We start from the raw sequence: 17,967 nt of genomic DNA on the forward strand, positions 1-17,967 counted from the left end.
ACACGATTTACACCACTACTCGACACCACGGTGAGAACTCAGTATTCATCATCCCGACCCCCTACGTACAGTACATTTCTGCGCCTCCACCATCCGTCGGACTCCGCTCATCAAAGTTTCGACAACAAAAACGACGCATATGCTTTCCCCTGCTCTGTTTCCGATTGATCACCGATCATCAAAGATATGATGGGGCCGTTGTGACATTCATCCTCGCCCACAACGAAAGTCGTGCTCGGGAATGCGGTCTGTTTGGGACAGGAGAACATACCATCAAGGGTTAATTTCCAAGCTTGATTAAAACCGAAAAAAACAAAAGGGAAACACAGCACTGACCTTGAACTTTTCAACGAACTGCTCAATAGGGGAACGGAATAAATCATCCGAGCCGGTCAAAATCAGCACATCCCTTACTTTAAGATCCTTCCACCAATCTGCTGGCGCCCTAAGCGGCTCCATATAATTATCCGGCTCCGAGCCTGCAGCGTACAGTGACGACCACATTTCCAGGGCCGAGGGCACAAGTATATCTTTATTCTTGTTCTCCTCGACAGAGGGATAATCCAGAGAGAACGAGACCCATGGCGAGATAGGCAAGGCGCCGGCTAGGGGCTCAGAAAGTTCCAGGGGTTGGATTGCCTTGTGCGGATGGGAAATATGGGAGAGAACGCCAAGCGAGAGATTACCACCAGCGGAGTCGCCTGCGATGAAAATGTCTGAAGGGCTACGGCTGGTTGTATTAATTATGTAACGGAGTGCCTCGACAGCTTGCGTAAGTTGGGTGGGGTAGACGGCTTGCGGAGTGAGGGTGTATGTAATGAAGAAGATGGCGATATCTTTGCCGGCAGCCTTGAGCTGGTTCAGGACGTCATATTGGAGCTGGAAAAATGCAGGACCAGCCGCAGTTGCAAATCCGCCGCCTATGATGCAAGGAGAAGGGCAGGTTAATGTCGAAAGGTATAAAGATACATGAACAATACACGGCAGGTGTTTGCGAGGACGGATGATTCAGGAAGCATACCATGGTAGTAAATCAAGACATTCTTCGCGTCTTTATTCCCGATCCAATGGCCCTGTGCGCCATGCTCTAACGGCACGGTCTGCGGTGTGAAACCATTTTTTGTTGCGAACAGTTCATATGCCTGATTTGTGAGGGGGTTGAGCGCCCTAGAAACGGAGGCTATCAAATGAGAAATACGTAAATAGCGGGATTGCAGGCGAAGACCCTGTTAGGGTCTTTAGGCAGCTATGTTCCGGAAAAGATTTATGTCACTTACTGCAGCTGCCGTGTCGAAAGTCGAGTAACCGCTGCTCTGATCACAGCATAGCGGACATGCTTGTTGTAATGCTTGTGCCCGCGCTGTCCGCGAAATACGCCAGCGATGGCCGCGTTGATTGCACTTGCAATCAACGAAAGCCCAGCCGAAATCATATTCAACTTCTCAACGACAGTGAGCTTAGGGGGATAACTGGCGGGATCCATCTTGATAGGGTCTGAGAGACAAAGTTAGCAGATTCCCTCGTCAACTCGAGCCAATTCCAAATGAACAGTTTTTGGGAAGAAATCGATGTCTTTGTTTCCAAGTACTAACTCTTCGATATTTATCTCTCGGTTTTGAAAATGTCTCCTCTCTCACGGGTATGAATCTGACAAATTGCAATGAATACAAGAGCAACTATCTAAGCCATATTTTGGCTAAAGCCGTTGTCAATCGGAGCTGGAACGAGCTCCAACCAAGGGGACGCTAGATTGCAAATTAATGAAATAAATGTTGAGGGCTGGAGGGCGATTTGTATGGCTATCCCCGTTTCCCATGAACTGTGAGCCCACCATCCATATCTTCAGGATATTATTATTATCGGGTAAGCAATATCATTCAACCAGCCAAGGACAGGGCTACCATATCATTTCGCATGTGCTGGAGGTGGATCAGGGTCTCTCGAGGTCCAGCCAGGCCCACGAAGCCTACAATTTGGTGAAAGGGTCGTCTTCATGGCAGCAGAAGCACCAGTAGCCCCAAGGCAATCGTGTCCTGGTTCCTCGGCTTGAACTGGAACTACCCTGTAAAGCCGCGGTTTCTAATTTCAAGGTTGAGATCGGATTAGAGTTACCGATCGATCTAGGGTTAGCTAGTTGGCATATAGTTAAATTACGTCACTAGTGTGCTTTGTTGTGCAGGCGGAGGAAGAGTTAACTACTGATTTTTCAAGAAATACGAGATGAATATCGCCTGCTTTGTTTTTGTCTCAATTTCCGCATTGTCTGCAAGCATTCAAACAGCTGCTTCTCTGGGTCTATCCCACCAGCTACGCAAGAAGAGCTCAGGATATAACAAAATGTTTCATCACATCGATAATTGCTTCTATTGTCCCAAAATAGTAGTTTTGATATTAAACCTCAGGTCAGAAGGGGGCATATTGAATGTATATAGAAGACGGAGGAAATATGATATCTCTCAGAGAAAATGGAAAGGGAAGTTCCAATGAACAGCCAACAAGGCATTCCGGCTTCACAAGCGCCCATTAACAACATCCTCAGAGCGGTCGAGTTCGCAGAACGCCTTGAAAGTAGTGAACGGCTGATCATCTCCCTCTGCCACGGTGCTCTCTAGGACACACTCAGCGTTTGCCCCAATAAAATACACGTAACCCTCCTTGACTTCTTCTGTTTTGGCAGGCCCTACGCTTATCTTTCCCTGACCATTTGTGCAGATGAGAATACTGGGGCCATTGATGGCTTCAAAGGTCGCCTTAGCACCGCCGCGCTTCAGCTCTGTCCTGACGACAGCGAACTCGTCGATGGGCGGGTTATAGAGCAAGGATGTCGAATTGCTTGAATATGCAACCGTGTTCATTGTCATATAGGGGTATTCCGTGGGCTCCATCTTCTGTTCTTCGATAGGCGCGTAGTTGTAGGTGAGCATGTTCGCTAGGGTGGAAACATCTTTGAATTTGGGTGTAAATCCAGCTCGAACGACGTTGTCAGACGAGGCCATGCACTCTATGATGTCTCCGGAGATGTATGCATGGATATCATCTGCCTTGAGGAACATCGCTTCACCTGGGGACAATTTGACGAAATTAAGGAAGAAAAATACGAACAGCCCAATGTCGTTGGGGAACTGGCCATTTAAGCGTGTTGCTACCGCCGCCAACTCCTCTGGGTTCGAAGGATTGGTTGAAGGTGTCGATTCTGAAATGGCAAATGTGGTTGGAAAGTCTTTGGCAACCGAAATAAGTTTCGCTGCAGCAGCAGATATGGACTCCGGTGTAGATGTCATTAACTTTGTAAACAAAGTCTTTAAAGCAGCTTTGTTCCTTTCCGTGATAATAGGATCTGTGGATACTTCTTGCCCACGCACTGCATTTTCGAATGTCTCAGCAGCTTCCGGCCCTACAAGCTCTCTTAGGGGCTCTAAGACACGAAGGAAATGGACAATTTCAGCCAAGGGCCGGAAGCCACAGAGGCCCTCAAAAGGTGTGATAGCAATTGTCATCTCCGGCTTGTGATTATCATCTGGGGGAGATATTAATCGATATTTAGGGTTTATATTTGTCAATGAGTTACTAACCAGGGTAGTTCCGTGGATCCTTCTCGTGAAGTGTCGCTGCCAGTTTTTTGTTTGGATGTGCTTGAATCGAGAGCGCTTTCCGGATAGAAAGAACCTTGAAGAGGAAAGGCAATTTCCCTCCATATCGCCTAGTGATTTCTTGCGACATCAATTCTTGGTTGTCTTGCACCAGGTCCAGCAATGTCCGTTGGGTTTCGAAATCTTTGGAAGGCAGTGAGGGATGGGTGCCCATCCAAAGCTAGCGAGGTAAAAATAACTATCAGTGTCCGACAAAGCAAGATCCAAACCATTCAATCGGAATCAAAGTACCTCTGCATACGGCCTCTCATCCTGGATAGAAAGGTTGCTTGAAGGTGTCGCTGCAGCGTACCTTGCCGCAGCAGATTCCTGGCCGATCTTGCCTAGATGACATCCGCAACATGAGTGACAGGATTGAATATAGAGAGGTTATAAAAATGAATATATACCCCAATCGTAACTATTAACACCTATTTAATAGCAAGCAATGTCAGCAGCAGACAATGGCTGGAGGCCGCAAGTTCAAAATGAAACTTACCACACTGCAGCCGGAAGAGGGGCACCTGCATTTTGAAGGAGGAGGGTGGAAGAGTTCAGGAAAGGTTAACTGCCGCTCAATTGATTATAGAAAATTAGCAGGAACAAGGCATCAAGGTAACAGTGCCGTTGTGCGTTTCTATTCCCTGTATCTTCAACTAACACAATTGCTCTTCAGTCCACTCCTTCAATCAATGCGAAGTGACGTGGGCGTGAAGGGGATTCCCTAGCTTAGCTAATCCCCAGCTTACCTGACTCCGCTCTCGTGACTGGAGCAAGCCCTAAGGCTAGACCTTGTTACAATGCCCAATCAAAGCCGCCGGCTGCCGAATAGGGCTAATGATGACGTCCATGTACCGGCCCTCGTTTTCTCCGCGAGAAATGGGCGTACCATATCAGCTACTCCTGCGATCCCAGCATCTTTGATTTCTTCGGCAACACTTCGGATACATACCCCAGATTGTGGAGGATCGGATAGCAAGAGCGGTGAGCTCAATCCAGAAGAGTGCGGTTGTGGGATTGCGACGAGCCCAAAACCATCCTTACCCGCCTCTGTCCGTGCTACGGCATATACCCCTACACATACCCAGTCGGCAGTACGCACACGCAAACAAACAGAGGGCAATTTCGAGCTTCAAGTATTATCAGGTTCGGAGTGGGAAGCTGTTGATATTGCTAAAGCCAGGGAAGCTGAAGAAAAGCAGGCAAAAGCAAAGAGCAAGAAGGGCCCCAAGGCCCTCAGCAACCTTCAGTTGAATTCCGAACGTGAAGAGCGGAGAATGTCACGAAACAGACCAAGAGGCCCTCCCACCCGGGACAACGGTGCGGCTGCCAATGAGGAAATTGAAATGTGGAATCGAATACGTCAAGATATATTCAAGGCTGCTGAGAAAAATGAGAAACAAAAAGTCCCAGGGCTCCAACTAGCTGCGCTAAAGGAGAAAATTACAAAAGCCAACCGAAGTGAGTGCACAATTTACATTTATTTTCCTTCCCCATGTCCTCCTCCTCCTCTACTTCTTCAACTTTTGTTTTTATCTTGTATCAGTGTGGCTATGTTAGAATACTTGTTGTTGTTAATCGGCTATGATTGTCCCTTGGAATTTGACTATTCCATCTCTAGCACAGTTGTTTCCTCTATGTCCTTCTGCAATCTTAAAGTCCACTAGCTAGTTTCAGATCGCATGGACAAACTTCACTCTTTTTTGGGCGCGGAGGGGGGAGGGGGAGGCCGCGGGGCGGGGGGAACTATCTGCTAATGACTGGGTTTCAGAAGCCACGCCATCTGAGCTTGAACAAATGGAAAACTACGAGCGTATCATAAACAAGTACAGCGAAGAGGAACGTGCTATCTTACGTGATGAGCCAGCAGATGTCATTAAAAACCTCGAGATCCTAATCGCCCTACGCTCAGCGTCCGAGGCTGACCCTCAGCCCCGCACCGGACCCGCTGGCAAGCCACGGAAACGGAAGACAGAATCTGATACCCCAGCTTCCGATTCTCCCACCACTTCGATGGCCGATAAGCTAAATCGGCTCAAAAGCAGCACCCATAGAAGCGCTAGCGTCTCAAGCAACCAAGCCCGTGAAGCGGTTTCTGTCAAGAGTGAGGATGGAGGTGAGGGCACGAAAGGTACCGCAGCAGAAAAAAGTGGACATCTATTCGTTGGGGCAGAAGTTGTTTTCAAACACAACAAGAAGCAACAGGGTGTGGAGGGTGAAGGCATACAATGTATCATCAAAAGCATAGCGGGGGAAGGTCATAAGAAACGGTAAGCCCTCGCAGCAGCTCCACCGGGTTTCATTTTTGTGTTGACAACAGCCCCAGTTACGATGTCCAAGATCCGGAACCCAGCGAAAACGGCGAGGAAGGTGCGGTCTATAAAACATCTGCAGCTTCACTAATTCCCATTCCCCAAGTCGGCGCTTCACTGCCTTCTTTCTCCGTTGGAAAGCAAGTCCTCGCCAGGTATCCCGATACCACAACATTTTACCGTGCCGAGGTAATGGGCTCCAAGAAGGACGTATATCGATTGAAGTTTGAGGGAGAGGAGGACGACAAGGAGATGGATGTCGACCGCCGCTTTGTGCTCGACATTCCCGGAAAATAATAAGGCTGGCCTTATTATTTGACAACACGGCCTCTTCATAGTCGGTACTTCTATGTACTGTCCATTGGAGTGCACGTACGGTTAACTTGTGTAGCAGCACTTATTCGTTTGTGTTTCATATCTCTGGTTTTGTTTCGGGTGTGGTTGCGATCTCATTCTAGGATTGGCACACCTAGTGGTGTTGGATACAGGAGGTGGGATTGGGTTTTTGATATGGGTCCAAGTGCTATTGGGACTGGAGTATCGACTTGCATGTCTTTTATTTCTATTGAATTTTGTATACGGTGGTATCCTGTTTATGTTTCCTATGAAGAAGGACTAGTAATATCAGGACCACACAATTTAACTTTCAAATTTTGCGAATTGGGGTCGGCTTGAATACCGTCTAGGAATTCCTAACAGCACCGTTCTCATCCTGGAACCTAACTTCGCCGTCAGAAGCGTATGTATGGCTGACTCAGCCGGACCGAGGCTCCATCATGACTGACAAATTCGAAATATTGTTCCACGCTCGTGGTATTGACATAAAACCTTTCCAAGATTCATTCTCCTATCCATTGTTGTATTGGGTGTGCTAATGCCATAGCTACCCTATAAATTCCAACCATTGCACTGAATGTAATTTCCAAAATGTCAGAGCTTCCCTCTCATGCCTCCCCATGCCTCTCCCCGCGGCCCCTCCGTCCAACTAAGCCGACGGCCACCAAATACTCACTTCCCGAAGGCCTGAACAATGCGCGTACATCCTCTCCCTCTTCACCGACCCGCGATCGATCGCTCAGCGACGGCAGCACCCAAAGTACGCACGACTACCTCGAAATCCCCAGTCAAACGAACACTCCTACGATACCACACTCCCTTATTTCACCCGCTTTCACCCCTCCAGCTACCCCTTACAGCCTCACAAATGCTTATCTGCCGACCAAGTTGTCGTCATCGACAACAGAGTATAGAGATCGCATGATCAATACGAAGCCACCCAAATTGCTACCACGCCTACCAAAGGTTGAATGTATCGTTCGTGCGCGTATCCCGACAACGGGGGGTGCGGAAATGTTTCTGCATCTCTATCACAATGATGTGGATAATAAGGAACACTTGGCAATCGTGTTTGGAAGCTCGATTCAGAGCCGGAGTTTGAATAGAGTGCGACCCGGGGAGACGGAGATGGATCGCATGATTCGTGGGGCGTATGTGGGGAGATTGTATCCGGGGAGGCAGAATAGCAGGGTTGATGGAGGAATGGTTGACAGAAAAAGCTCGTATGGCTCTCAGGGAGCTGCGCGGAAGGAGTCTTCAACGGGTGGCGTGGATTCCCTGGGGCAGGTGGTGGATGGGCCAGTGCAGAAGAATGAAATGGCAGATCAGAGCAAGCAGATACCGGCACAAGTTCCTCTTGTCAGAATACACTCAGAATGCTACACAGGCGAAACCGCGTGGTCGGCACGGTGTGATTGTGGAGAGCAATTAGATGAAGCAGCAAGATTAATGTCGGAGGCCACTTCATCCTATGCGCAGAGCGCCGGTGGCGTGATTATATACCTACGCCAGGAGGGCCGTGGCATTGGCCTGAGCGAGAAGCTGAAGGCATACAATTTGCAAGATCTGGGGAATGACACCGTTGAGGCCAATCTTATACTTCGACACCCTGCAGATGCTCGCAGCTATGGTTTGGCAACCGCGATGCTTGTGGATCTCGGGCTGGGAGCTGACTCCCAGAACAATAATGGGATTCGTTTATTAACGAATAACCCGGATAAAGTCATTGCTGTTGAAGGTCCCAATCGTGAAGTCATTGTGAAGGAGAGAGTTCCCATGATCCCGCTGGCATGGCGATCAGGCGGACAGAAAGGCATCCGGAGTTCGGAAATTGAGGAGTATCTGAGGACTAAAGTGAGTGGTTTCATGTCTTACTGCGTTTCCTTTCCTATCTCTCTTATAGCTTTTCATCCTTTTCTATTTCATAACTAATAATCATCTCTACATTCAGATCGGGAAAATGGGACATATGCTCGAGTAGCCCTTTCATACCCAGTTGGAATCGAGTATCTCTATTGCAGTTCTTGAGAGTTCTATAGCGGTATGAATAACCTTATGCTCATCTCTTTGCTCCATTGTTATATGGATGTTTGCATCAGGCAGTGTTATAGCCCGATTTTTGTTGAATGATCATCCCCTTTCCGCATTATGGACGTAAATACGATATATATGATACCGCTATATCCGCTTGCATCGATGATTTTTGTTTCCTTGCCTCCTTCCTCACTATTTCCGTTTTTTTTTTTTTTTTTGCTTTTTTTGTTGGTTGGATTCGCGATATACTTATCATCACGTTTCAAGCGCATTTCAACTTTCACTTCACTGTATATCCATGTGCCTTGACGTTTTCCCAACTTCTAGCATATAGATATGGATTTAGTAGCAATAAATGAGTTCTCCGATACGCGTAATGTATACATCTAGTAGTGCCACACATCATTGGTATGCTTCATTTCATCCACACTTTTTTTAAGCTCGATCTTCCTCCCTCTCTGAGCCTTTTTACAATGTTTCTGTGAATACCAGCATTTGTCTGGTGTCTGGGGTCTGTATTCCAAAGTGCATTGTGGAGACTACAAGTGGTCAAAAATGGACTTTGATTTAAACAATCACTTATTGTTCGGATACGATATGAAATACCCGGTGCAGGCCTATATTTGACCTAGTATCCACACATCTCTTCATTATGTCACCCTTTCAAGATATTGTAGAAGGTCTCCGCAAGACTACTCCAAGAAAAGACATCTCGTATCAATTTCAAAATTTAAAATGCGACATCAAAACACATCTTGACAGCGGTCCGTTCCAAGTTCTCACGCCTCCCGAACACGTTTCTCTAACTGATCCCAAAACCTCAGACTTGCGCTTCCTCCCCCTCGCAAAGAGCAATTTCGTATTGGGATCCTTCACAATTGGTAACTCCAACTTCCAGTCAGACAGGATGATATCTACATCAATCAGCCCAGCACGGGCAAACATACTCTTCATTCGCTCAAGTGAGAAAGTCGGGTGGTCGTGAGAAATAGTGTCCCCTCCGGATTGAGGCGAGCTTGAAGTGGTAGCAGCATCGGTATGATCGTGACTGTGGCCGTGGCTATCATCATGGCAGCGATGATGATGGTGGTGATTACAGCCCTTCCTTTCCCCGCATTTCGGCTCTGAAGGCTCTTCTGGCTGTAGCAAATCTATTGCCAATAGCACGCCATCGTTCTTTAACCTCTTTACCAAATTCACAATCGCGGCCTCCGGGTTTTCCATGTGATGTAGCGCCAGGGCTACCCCCGCGAAATCGAAGTTGAAGAACTCCTCCTGAGATAGATCGGCTGTCGGAACATCTTCTGGTTTGGAGAATTCTTGGGTAGACCCGGACGAGAGGTCCCCCTTCACCGCGTACATTTTCTCCTGAGAAAGGCCTAGATGCAGGGCAGTCTCGTTGTACTTCTTAACCATGCCGGGAGCAATGTCGATACCGACATATTTGGTAAAAAAAGGCTGGTAAATCTTTGGAATGGTAAGTTTTGCAATGGTAAGCTTTTGGTACATCTTCTCGGATCAGGGAAAGCGTGACACTGCATATAAAAACATCCACTAGTTATATGCATCATAAGTCGAAAGCTAAGCCAAAACTTACTTTGGTCAAAAATCCATCTCCGCAAGCATAATCCAGCATTTTCCTCTCTGCAACTTTAGTACTTTGTGCATGATCATTGGCAATGCCCAACCAATCAATGTTCTTCTCTAAATATGCGCGCAGCTTCGCGTGGAAGTCTAGGACCCATGGTTCGTTGAAGATGTATTTGGCAGAGTTACTAGATTGGGGTGGTTTGGAATAAGTTCTCTAAGAGTTCGGCGGCAGATGAGTTGATGGGGTAGAGTTCGTTGGGCTATATGTTCTGATCCTACCTAAAGAACTTTTCGTTGGCAGCAGCCAATGTCCCTGGGGTTCTCGCAACGTTTGGGGATGGTGAGTGATCAGATGGCATGGTTGGAAATAGAAGTTCTTGGGCGGAGAGGCTTGTGAAGCGATAGATATGCGAGGGGTTGAAATGATGGAAAGCAACGGACCGACAAAGTTGTGCTAGCATATATGTATATGTACATATACATATGAGTTTCATGGAAGCTAGAGATATAAACAATGATTTCTCTGATAAAATAATATTTTGAGAAGGGGGAAAGTCGGTCCTATTTAAATGTTTCGAAGGGAAGCTCTATGCAGTTCGAGCTTGCGAGGCACGCCGGTTGATAAACGAGATGACCAACCACAAAACGGCTTTCGTCCTATTTCAGTAGTTAGTCCTAATTCCTCTCACCTACGCCGTATACGTGCCTATTTCCTTCTCTTAAGGTCCCCATACCTTTAGCAATACTGCGTATATCGGATTCTCTGACTTCTTTTCTTAGAAAGTTGGAGTAGATATTCATCAAGGTCGATGTTGGCCAATAAGAGCCAAACTAAAACGCCACTCGGGGACTTTTTAGGTGGTTATATCAAAATATGTTTCCGACACTAGTACCAGATCTAGCTAGACTCATATCTTCCAGATATCTCTCCTGGTGTTTTAACTGAAGGTTCCGCCTATGCTTGATGATTTCAAACAAGAAGTTATGGATCGCATTGCGTGTACTGGTGTAGTTCTAGAAGGTCCGTATTTGTAAGCTTCCGCATAGCCCTGGCTATTCATTGCTAATAGTTGTGTTTCGAAGGGTCAGAAACACGAGAGAATAACTCTAGTCTGTTAGGAAATGCAGCCTATCCGCGTGGATTTCGGACGTGAATATTTGATTGTGCATGCGTTTCGAAATCTTGTCATGTCTCAAGGCTCCGTACCCAGGGCGACGAGAGTTCAGGTTTTAACTCTCCTAAGCAGTACAGGACAAATCAAATTAACATTGACATGTATGCTTGTGGCTTCGCAGGAAGATACCGTTGCTCAAGGTGAAGAATTATGAAAAACAACAATGAGTGAATTTCTATGATTTCGAGGCCATTGCTAAGAGTTGGGATATGAGAATTGAAGATTGGAGCCTTTGGTTTAGGCGTGTATTTATACCAGCCAGTTCAGCTTGATAGGCGGAATAGCAGACGTAAAAAGTTCGACAACGTCTTCTATAGGTCCGAGCTGTTTCCAGATGGACAACACATGTACTGTAGGTATACGTCTTGAAATAAACCTTCCGACAATCGATATAATGTGTTGAGAATCGCGAGGTCTGCTAATGAATGTTCTTTTATGCTATGCATATCAGCCGGGGGAAATGCAGTGTGCCATAGGGAATTAATAGCCCATGGCAGCTAATCGATGCTCAGACTGATTGGGAAGCTTGCATCTAGCTGTCGGGTTAGATAACGTTAGAGATATTGGGAGATTGAGTTTCTTCTAAACTGATTTCTAGAGCACCCTGGGTAGCACAGACGGAGCGAAGTCAACAAATGTAAGCGCTGCATCCTCTCAAGCGGGATGAGTAGCTTTGAGAGCTTGTCCTTTCTTTCGAGAAACTCCAGTGAAGACGTAATATTTTCGGCACGGGAGTGCATCCAGCTTTTGCTCAAATCAGATCGCGCACCTTGCAATATTGGGGTACTTGACTGTAATTAATCTGCCAGTTACCTATCTTATTAACCTGACGATCCGAGGCAGTGTTTGGGGGAAAGAAACGCGTTAATCAGGAGCTGGCTTAACTCACTCGTTCGAGAGAGACTACTGAGACAGAGTTCGAGTGGTGAGCCGAAATCGGGAATAATGGCGATGCTCCAGGGAGTCCCAGAATTGCACTTATGTGCTAGTAGTTATCTAGAACCCCAACCAGACTTCTGCCAACAGGAAGTTTTGAAATGTAGTGTCCGATTCTGAATGTTGTTCGATCGCCCCGCTGTAAGAGAGTCGGTGGCGCTGTGGACAAGCAGTGCCGAGAAACTACCGCGGCTCGACGTTCATCGGCCTCAAGAGGCGGCGCAAGCTCTATTGATCGTTCAGCTGGCTGGCCTCAATTTGCCTGCAGACTGCCCGGGGCTCTACCAGCTGTTTTGTGACAGGAAGGAAGAGCTTGACTTTCTTTTTCACTGTTTGTGTGTGCGGGTTTATGTACTTCAGTCCCTGAATCGAGCCCCTCTACCCCCTGCACGCCGGGATTTTTCAGTAAATATCGCATCCACAGAGCAAAGAATATATTTCCTTGCCATCACCGGGATAAACCCCCTGCAAACTGCTTGGAATGGTTCATATCTCTCACAGGGCTAGCTCGCATTCCGTCGATGAGGCATGACGGGCTACAGTCGCCAGCATGAATCCAACGATGGCCCCCCTGCCCAGTCGACGTATTCCGACCTCAACGCCACCTACAGCCTGACCGCAGTTCCCCCGGAGAGCAAAGGCAACCCAATGCTACGCAATCCCAATTTGATGGCTGGGAGGAAGAAAAAGGCCGCCGTCCCTACACCGTCTCGTGGTGTTGCCAACCTCACGCCGGAGCAGCTGGCGAAGAAGCGAGCGAATGACCGTGAGGCGCAGCGCGCAATCAGGCAAAGGACAAAAGCCCAGATTGAGACTCTGGAACAGCGGGTGCGCGAGCTAACCTCGCAACAACCATACCAGGATCTTCAGGCTGCGTTGGGCCAGAAACGCGCAGTCGAGAAGGAAAATGAGGAGATTCGGCGGATTCTCTCATCCGTGATGGCGATGATCCAGCCGATTGTAAATGGTGTCCCTCCGCCGTCTTCAGAAAATATCACTTCTCGTTCTTGTGATAACATAGCGGCGCCCAATGGCACTGGCTCCGAACGTCATCCATGGTCAGCCGAATCGCACATTGAACCACCCTCTCCCGTTTCTCATTCTGAACTCCAGGCATCCCGTCTTTCAACGATAGCACACCAAGACTCTTCTCTTCGCACAGCAGCAGAGAGTCTGGATTTGGGTACAGGGCCGGGTATGTGCGCTGTCAATTCCCCACGGAGCATGGAGCCTCTTTCTCCTTCAACCACCGAATCTCCAGGATATGCACTCCGCCCAAATTGGCATGCGAATTCCGTTTCCACAGGTCAACCCGAACCCCGGTACCCACTCACCCATGGCTTCAACTCCCAACGACAGGAACTTTCGCATGGACTAGACTTCTCGGGATCGGGAGAAAGACTAGGGTTCAATTTCCTCGTGGATTCCGCCCGACCCGTCCCAAAGATCCCCCAGCCTCAGCGGAACCCATCCTCTCCAGCCTTTAACGATTCGACCCGTTTTCGCAATCTTCACTCGTCTCAAAATGATCTCTTCGACCCAAACATCGCCCCCTACACGGTCCCAGTTCGCAATGTGGATCCCACTTGTCCCGTGGACCTCATTCTTTTGGACTTTCTTCACACTCGCCAACGCGAGGCGGCAGAGGGCGCATCCAAACAAATTCTTGTAGGACCGCCATACCCCAGCGTTTCATCTCTCCTCAACCCCGCAAAAAGCGCATACTCTCACCCCCTCTCAAAAGTCTTCACAGACATTCTCAGCAAATTCCCAGGTATCAGCAATCTTCCCGAGCAAGTAGCCGTACTGTACGTGATGTTCCTCCTCATGCGTTGGCAGATATATCCGACTCAACAGAACTACGACCGTCTCCCGGAATGGCTCACCCCGCGCACTTCCCAAATAATGACACCACATCCCGCTTGGATAGATTACCTTCCCTGGCCACGCATGCGAGATCGTATGGTTGCTTCGTACCAAGATTACGACTTTCAAAACTGGTTCATCCCATACACCACGACGCTGAGCATAAATTGGCCATACGAGGCGACCGACACACTTCTCTCAACATCAGATTCCGAAGAGCTCATTATCAATCCGGTCTTTGAGCGGCATTTGCGGAACTTGAATAACTGGTCCCTGGGTCCGGTCTTTGCCAGGGCATATCCGGGCCTCGTCGATACGACGAGGATCGTTCCTGAATTGAGGGACTACGGGAATCCTGCGGCTGGCAAATCAGTTGAGTGAAGCACGGAGAGAAAAATACTGCTCGGATCATGAGTCTAAGTTCCTATACATACTTACTACTTGCACTAAAATGTACGAGTATCACTCGTTATTAACTAAACCAATTATCATGCGCTCATAAACTCTTGCTTCGCTGGGCCTTCCTGTCAGGAGAGGAGAAAAAAACCCTATATTAATTTTTACGGCCTTGTAGGATCTATCACTATGCTCATAGATCAAGGTCATGCTGATTGTGTATATTTTAACATTCAAACAAAGGAAATGAAAGAGAATGAAATGACCACCTTGAAAATGAAAACAAAGTAAACCAGAAAAATATATCTGAATCAAAATCAAAATGAAATGAAAGCAAAATTCGAGGAATGATGCTTGTGCATTTGTGAGCTGCCTGGGCAATTTGCAGTAGTATATGTATGTATAGGTTCGGGGTATATAAAATGGGTAAGATAAGGAGGACGGTAGGCCTGAGAAAATATGAATATGGCATAGCAGTCTTATTCTTTCCCCCTTCATTTCCAGATCATGGTTATCATTTCAGTGTGTCCTTGGGGATGACAATATTTTTAATACTTTCTAGGGTGCACCAAGAAGGGCTCGGAAAAGCGTTTCCATTGTTTTACCTCCAAATTAAGGAATTGAATTCTCTCTTTCTACAGAAGTCATATGTTCTGGTTTTATTCTTTTCATTTTCTTAATTATTACTATTCATTTAATCATTCCAGTGTTTTGCTTTGGATTTGTATATATCTTGTCTTTTTCTTCATTTTTATATGGTTGGAAAGTTCCCTCCTTATTCTCTGAACCAATGCGTGATAAAACGGTGAATCCACAATAGAAATCGGTGGTCGAGGAGACAGCAGTCAAAGTGTAGGCGGAATCCTAGCTTGAAAATATATCCATAAAGATCTAGGATAAATAACGTGCTGTAGCCGTCTTGTCGACTCAATAGTGACAAGATATATCAAGAGTTCGAGGAGGAAGAGCGCTAAACCTCATTGGGAACCACATCGTCACCTCCATGAACCCTCAGTCCCAGACAACTCCGACAAATTGAACAGACAACGCCGCTACGAACCACCCATTCCGACCACCGTTATATATCTACCCTGTGGACAGTTCTTCAGTCTGCCGTTTGCCGATATAACGCATCGCGACCATGGCGGAGGCCCCCATTGGTATATTTAAGCCCAACCTCATTTCCCCGCAGCTAACAGCCACTAACACCGCGATATACAGTTCTCGATGGAGGTACTGGCTTCCTGAAAGTCGGATATGCGGGACAGGTACGGGATTTCCCGATGATGTGCTTGGCCTCTATGAACATCTATCGCTGATACTGGGGTTCCAATTCGAATTGAACTAGAACTTCCCCGAACACCAATTCCCTTCGATAGTGGGGCGGCCGATTCTCAGATCAGAGGAACAGGCTGGAGATATTATTGTAAAGGATATTATGTGTGGTGATGAGGCTGCTGCCGCCCGATCAATGCTGCAAATTAGCTATCCTGTATGTGTCCCTCTCCTATCTTCACGCCTGTTCTTAATGTTTGCCTTGATGCGCTTGGATCGCTAATCCGTCGTGCTACTTCATTTATAGATGGAGAATGGAATTGTAAAGAAGTGGGATGACATGCAACATCTATGGAATTATACGTTTTACGATAAAATGAAAATTGATCCCACCGGCCGGAAGATCCTCCTGACCGAGCCACCGATGAATCCCCTTAAAAACAGAGAACAGATGTGCGAAGTGATGTTTGAGGGTTACAACTTTGGAGGAGTATATGTTGCTATACAGGCGGTTTTGGCCCTTTATGCACAAGGTAGGTGTGCCATGGACCCCGCGAAATGCGAACAAGGATGTGAAAAATCCTGACGTTGGAACGAAAAATATAGGTCTCAGCAGCGGTGTGGTCGTTGATTCAGGCGACGGCGTCACACACATCGTGCCGGTCTACGAATCCACTGTGCTAAATCACCTAACACGCCGTCTAGATGTTGCTGGTCGCGATGTTACCCGCAACCTCATTGCTCTCCTTCTCCGCCGCGGCTACGCACTTAACCGTACTGCTGACTTTGAGACAGTGCGCCAAATCAAAGAGAAGCTCTGTTATGTATCCTACGACCTGGAGCTTGATCAACGTCTTTCAGAAGACACAACCGTGCTGGTAGAATCATATACTCTTCCAGATGGCAGAGTGATCAGAGTTGGTAGTGAGCGATTTGAAGCGCCCGAGTGCCTCTTCCAACCGCATCTTGTTGATGTCGAACAACCTGGCATAGCAGAATTTTTATTCAACACGATACAAGCCGCAGATGTTGATGTGAGAAGTAGTTTGTACAAGGCTATTGTTCTTAGTGGGGGTAGCAGCATGTATCCCGGCCTGCCGTCGAGACTTGAAAAAGAGCTGAAACAACTCTGGTTGACAAGGGTGCTGCAAGGGAATCCAGAAAGACTAAACGTGAGTCTTATTTTGGAAAGGGGGATGCTCGATATATTATTCCCACTCAACTCACTCTCATACACTAACCATCTTCGATATATACAGAAATTCAAAGTCCGCATCGAAGATCCACCTCGAAGAAGACACATGGTCTTCCTTGGGGGTGCAGTCCTTGCGAACCTTGTAAGCATTCCCCCGTTCCTAGCTCCTATGTATTATGACCTATAGACTAACCATTCTTTCCTTCCCACGCAATGCAGCTCTCAGACAAAGACAACATGTGGATTTCCAAAGGAGAATGGCAAGAACAAGGTCCCCGTGCCCTCGAAAAACTCGGCCCAAGATAGCTTTTATCTATTCAATATTATTTAGCCCTTTTTTTAAAAAAAAAGAAAAGGAAGTCTTGAACTCATGGCTACAAATGGGATCTACTAGGTACGGTACATATGAGCAATGACCCTCGGTCTCACTGGGGAAAAAAGAAAATATATTAGTTCTGGCATTACGCTTTCACGACACCCTGCGCAATCTAGAATTAGCTCGTTCCTAAATATCACTTTCCGCTCCACAGCGTCTTCCTTATGATTCATTGCTACTTTTCAACCCTTGCACATTCGTGCAGGGGCGCCATTCTTCGATGTCCAGATTAGAGCGCCTGTTTTATTTTATTTTATTATCGTTCTCTCCCCCCCCTCCCCCGTTACCTTAACTTTTGTTGTATTTTGTTCGTTTTCCCATTTCGTTTCGTTTCGTTAGTTTTGAAGGCCTTTTTTAACTACATTTTTTCTTCTTTTCTTTCCTTTCTGTAGCGTACAATATAAATATACAGGGGATATATATATTATCCGATATCAAAACCTAAAGCCGCTGGCAGCGCCAACCTAAACCCCTTCCTTCCAAGCTAATTCTTAAGCAACTTGACAAATAGCTGTGAATGTGATACATATAGCGAGGGGCATTGTCGCATCATCGTGGGGGTTTCCAAAGGGAAAAGAAAAAGGGTAGAAAAAGGAGATGAGATCACAATGAAATTGATAAATAATATACGTAAATATTATGAATATATGTATATACCTAACAAATCACCGGGGTGCGAACCGGCCACTTAACTCGTTCACCACGCACCCATCCATCCATCTATATGTCGAGATCTATCGTTAGCAATAGCAATTCGTCCCTTAAGATTATCTTAACTCCACATGTTAACCACAATACGATTTCACACCCTAAGTCAAGGACATGTACATCATGTATATAATTTCGA

The 17,967-nt window shown here is 46.9% G+C and overlaps 8 protein-coding genes across 8 annotated transcripts in view; 4 read left to right on the plus strand and 4 right to left on the minus strand.

Moving 5' to 3' along the window:
• Positions 1-110: 110 nt before the first annotated feature.
• Positions 111-1,483, minus strand: HCBG_05576 (alpha/beta hydrolase fold protein; the record flags this gene model as incomplete). The annotated part of the gene is made up of 4 exons (XM_045432625.1): positions 111-248; positions 337-920; positions 1,022-1,167; positions 1,278-1,483. 4 exons carry the CDS (start codon positions 1,481-1,483, stop codon positions 111-113), a joined length of 1,074 nt encoding a protein of 357 aa, XP_045286741.1.
• Positions 1,484-2,510: 1,027 nt separating this feature from the next.
• Positions 2,511-4,303, minus strand: HCBG_05577 (phosphomannose isomerase; the record flags this gene model as incomplete). The annotated part of the gene is made up of 5 exons (XM_045432626.1): positions 2,511-3,517; positions 3,573-3,810; positions 3,882-3,973; positions 4,040-4,060; positions 4,129-4,303. 5 exons carry the CDS (start codon positions 4,157-4,159, stop codon positions 2,511-2,513), a joined length of 1,389 nt encoding a protein of 462 aa, XP_045286742.1.
• Positions 4,304-4,429: 126 nt separating this feature from the next.
• HCBG_05578 (SAGA-associated factor 29) lies at positions 4,430-6,599 on the plus strand (the record flags this gene model as incomplete). Its single annotated transcript, XM_045432627.1, has 3 exons — positions 4,430-5,090; positions 5,401-5,899; positions 5,956-6,599. 3 exons carry the CDS (start codon positions 4,430-4,432, stop codon positions 6,236-6,238), a joined length of 1,443 nt encoding a protein of 480 aa, XP_045286743.1.
• Positions 6,600-6,750: 151 nt separating this feature from the next.
• Positions 6,751-8,695, plus strand: HCBG_05579 (GTP cyclohydrolase II; the record flags this gene model as incomplete). The annotated part of the gene is made up of 2 exons (XM_045432628.1): positions 6,751-8,131; positions 8,229-8,695. 2 exons carry the CDS (start codon positions 6,869-6,871, stop codon positions 8,256-8,258), a joined length of 1,293 nt encoding a protein of 430 aa, XP_045286744.1.
• A 339-nt stretch (positions 8,696-9,034) lies between these two features.
• On the minus strand, positions 9,035-9,820 carry HCBG_05580 (uncharacterized protein; the record flags this gene model as incomplete). Its single annotated transcript, XM_045432629.1, has 1 exon — positions 9,035-9,820. One exon carries the CDS (start codon positions 9,818-9,820, stop codon positions 9,035-9,037), a length of 786 nt encoding a protein of 261 aa, XP_045286745.1.
• A 2,720-nt stretch (positions 9,821-12,540) lies between these two features.
• HCBG_05581 (uncharacterized protein) lies at positions 12,541-14,259 on the plus strand (the record flags this gene model as incomplete). Its single annotated transcript, XM_045432630.1, has 1 exon — positions 12,541-14,259. The coding sequence occupies one exon, from the start codon at positions 12,541-12,543 to the stop codon at positions 14,257-14,259; it is 1,719 nt and encodes a 572-aa protein (XP_045286746.1).
• Positions 14,260-15,415: 1,156 nt separating this feature from the next.
• On the plus strand, positions 15,416-17,556 carry HCBG_05582 (endocytosis and membrane growth and polarity; the record flags this gene model as incomplete). The annotated part of the gene is made up of 7 exons (XM_045432631.1): positions 15,416-15,434; positions 15,496-15,542; positions 15,623-15,766; positions 15,857-16,082; positions 16,156-16,721; positions 16,809-16,886; positions 16,964-17,556. The coding sequence occupies 7 exons, from the start codon at positions 15,416-15,418 to the stop codon at positions 17,048-17,050; spliced, it is 1,167 nt and encodes a 388-aa protein (XP_045286747.1).
• Positions 17,557-17,777: 221 nt separating this feature from the next.
• The window catches only part of HCBG_05583 (uncharacterized protein), a gene marked incomplete at both ends in the record, with an annotated part of 1,435 nt that continues 1,245 nt past the window's right edge, over positions 17,778-17,967 (minus strand). The window contains one exon of the mRNA XM_045432632.1: positions 17,778-17,840. Coding sequence (XP_045286748.1) covers positions 17,778-17,840 — 63 coding nt within the window. The remainder of the gene's footprint in view (positions 17,841-17,967) is intronic.

This window comes from Histoplasma capsulatum (genome assembly GCF_000150115.1).
Source record: "Histoplasma capsulatum G186AR genomic scaffold supercont2.7, whole genome shotgun sequence".
NCBI classification, from domain to species: domain Eukaryota; kingdom Fungi; phylum Ascomycota; class Eurotiomycetes; order Onygenales; family Ajellomycetaceae; genus Histoplasma; species Histoplasma capsulatum.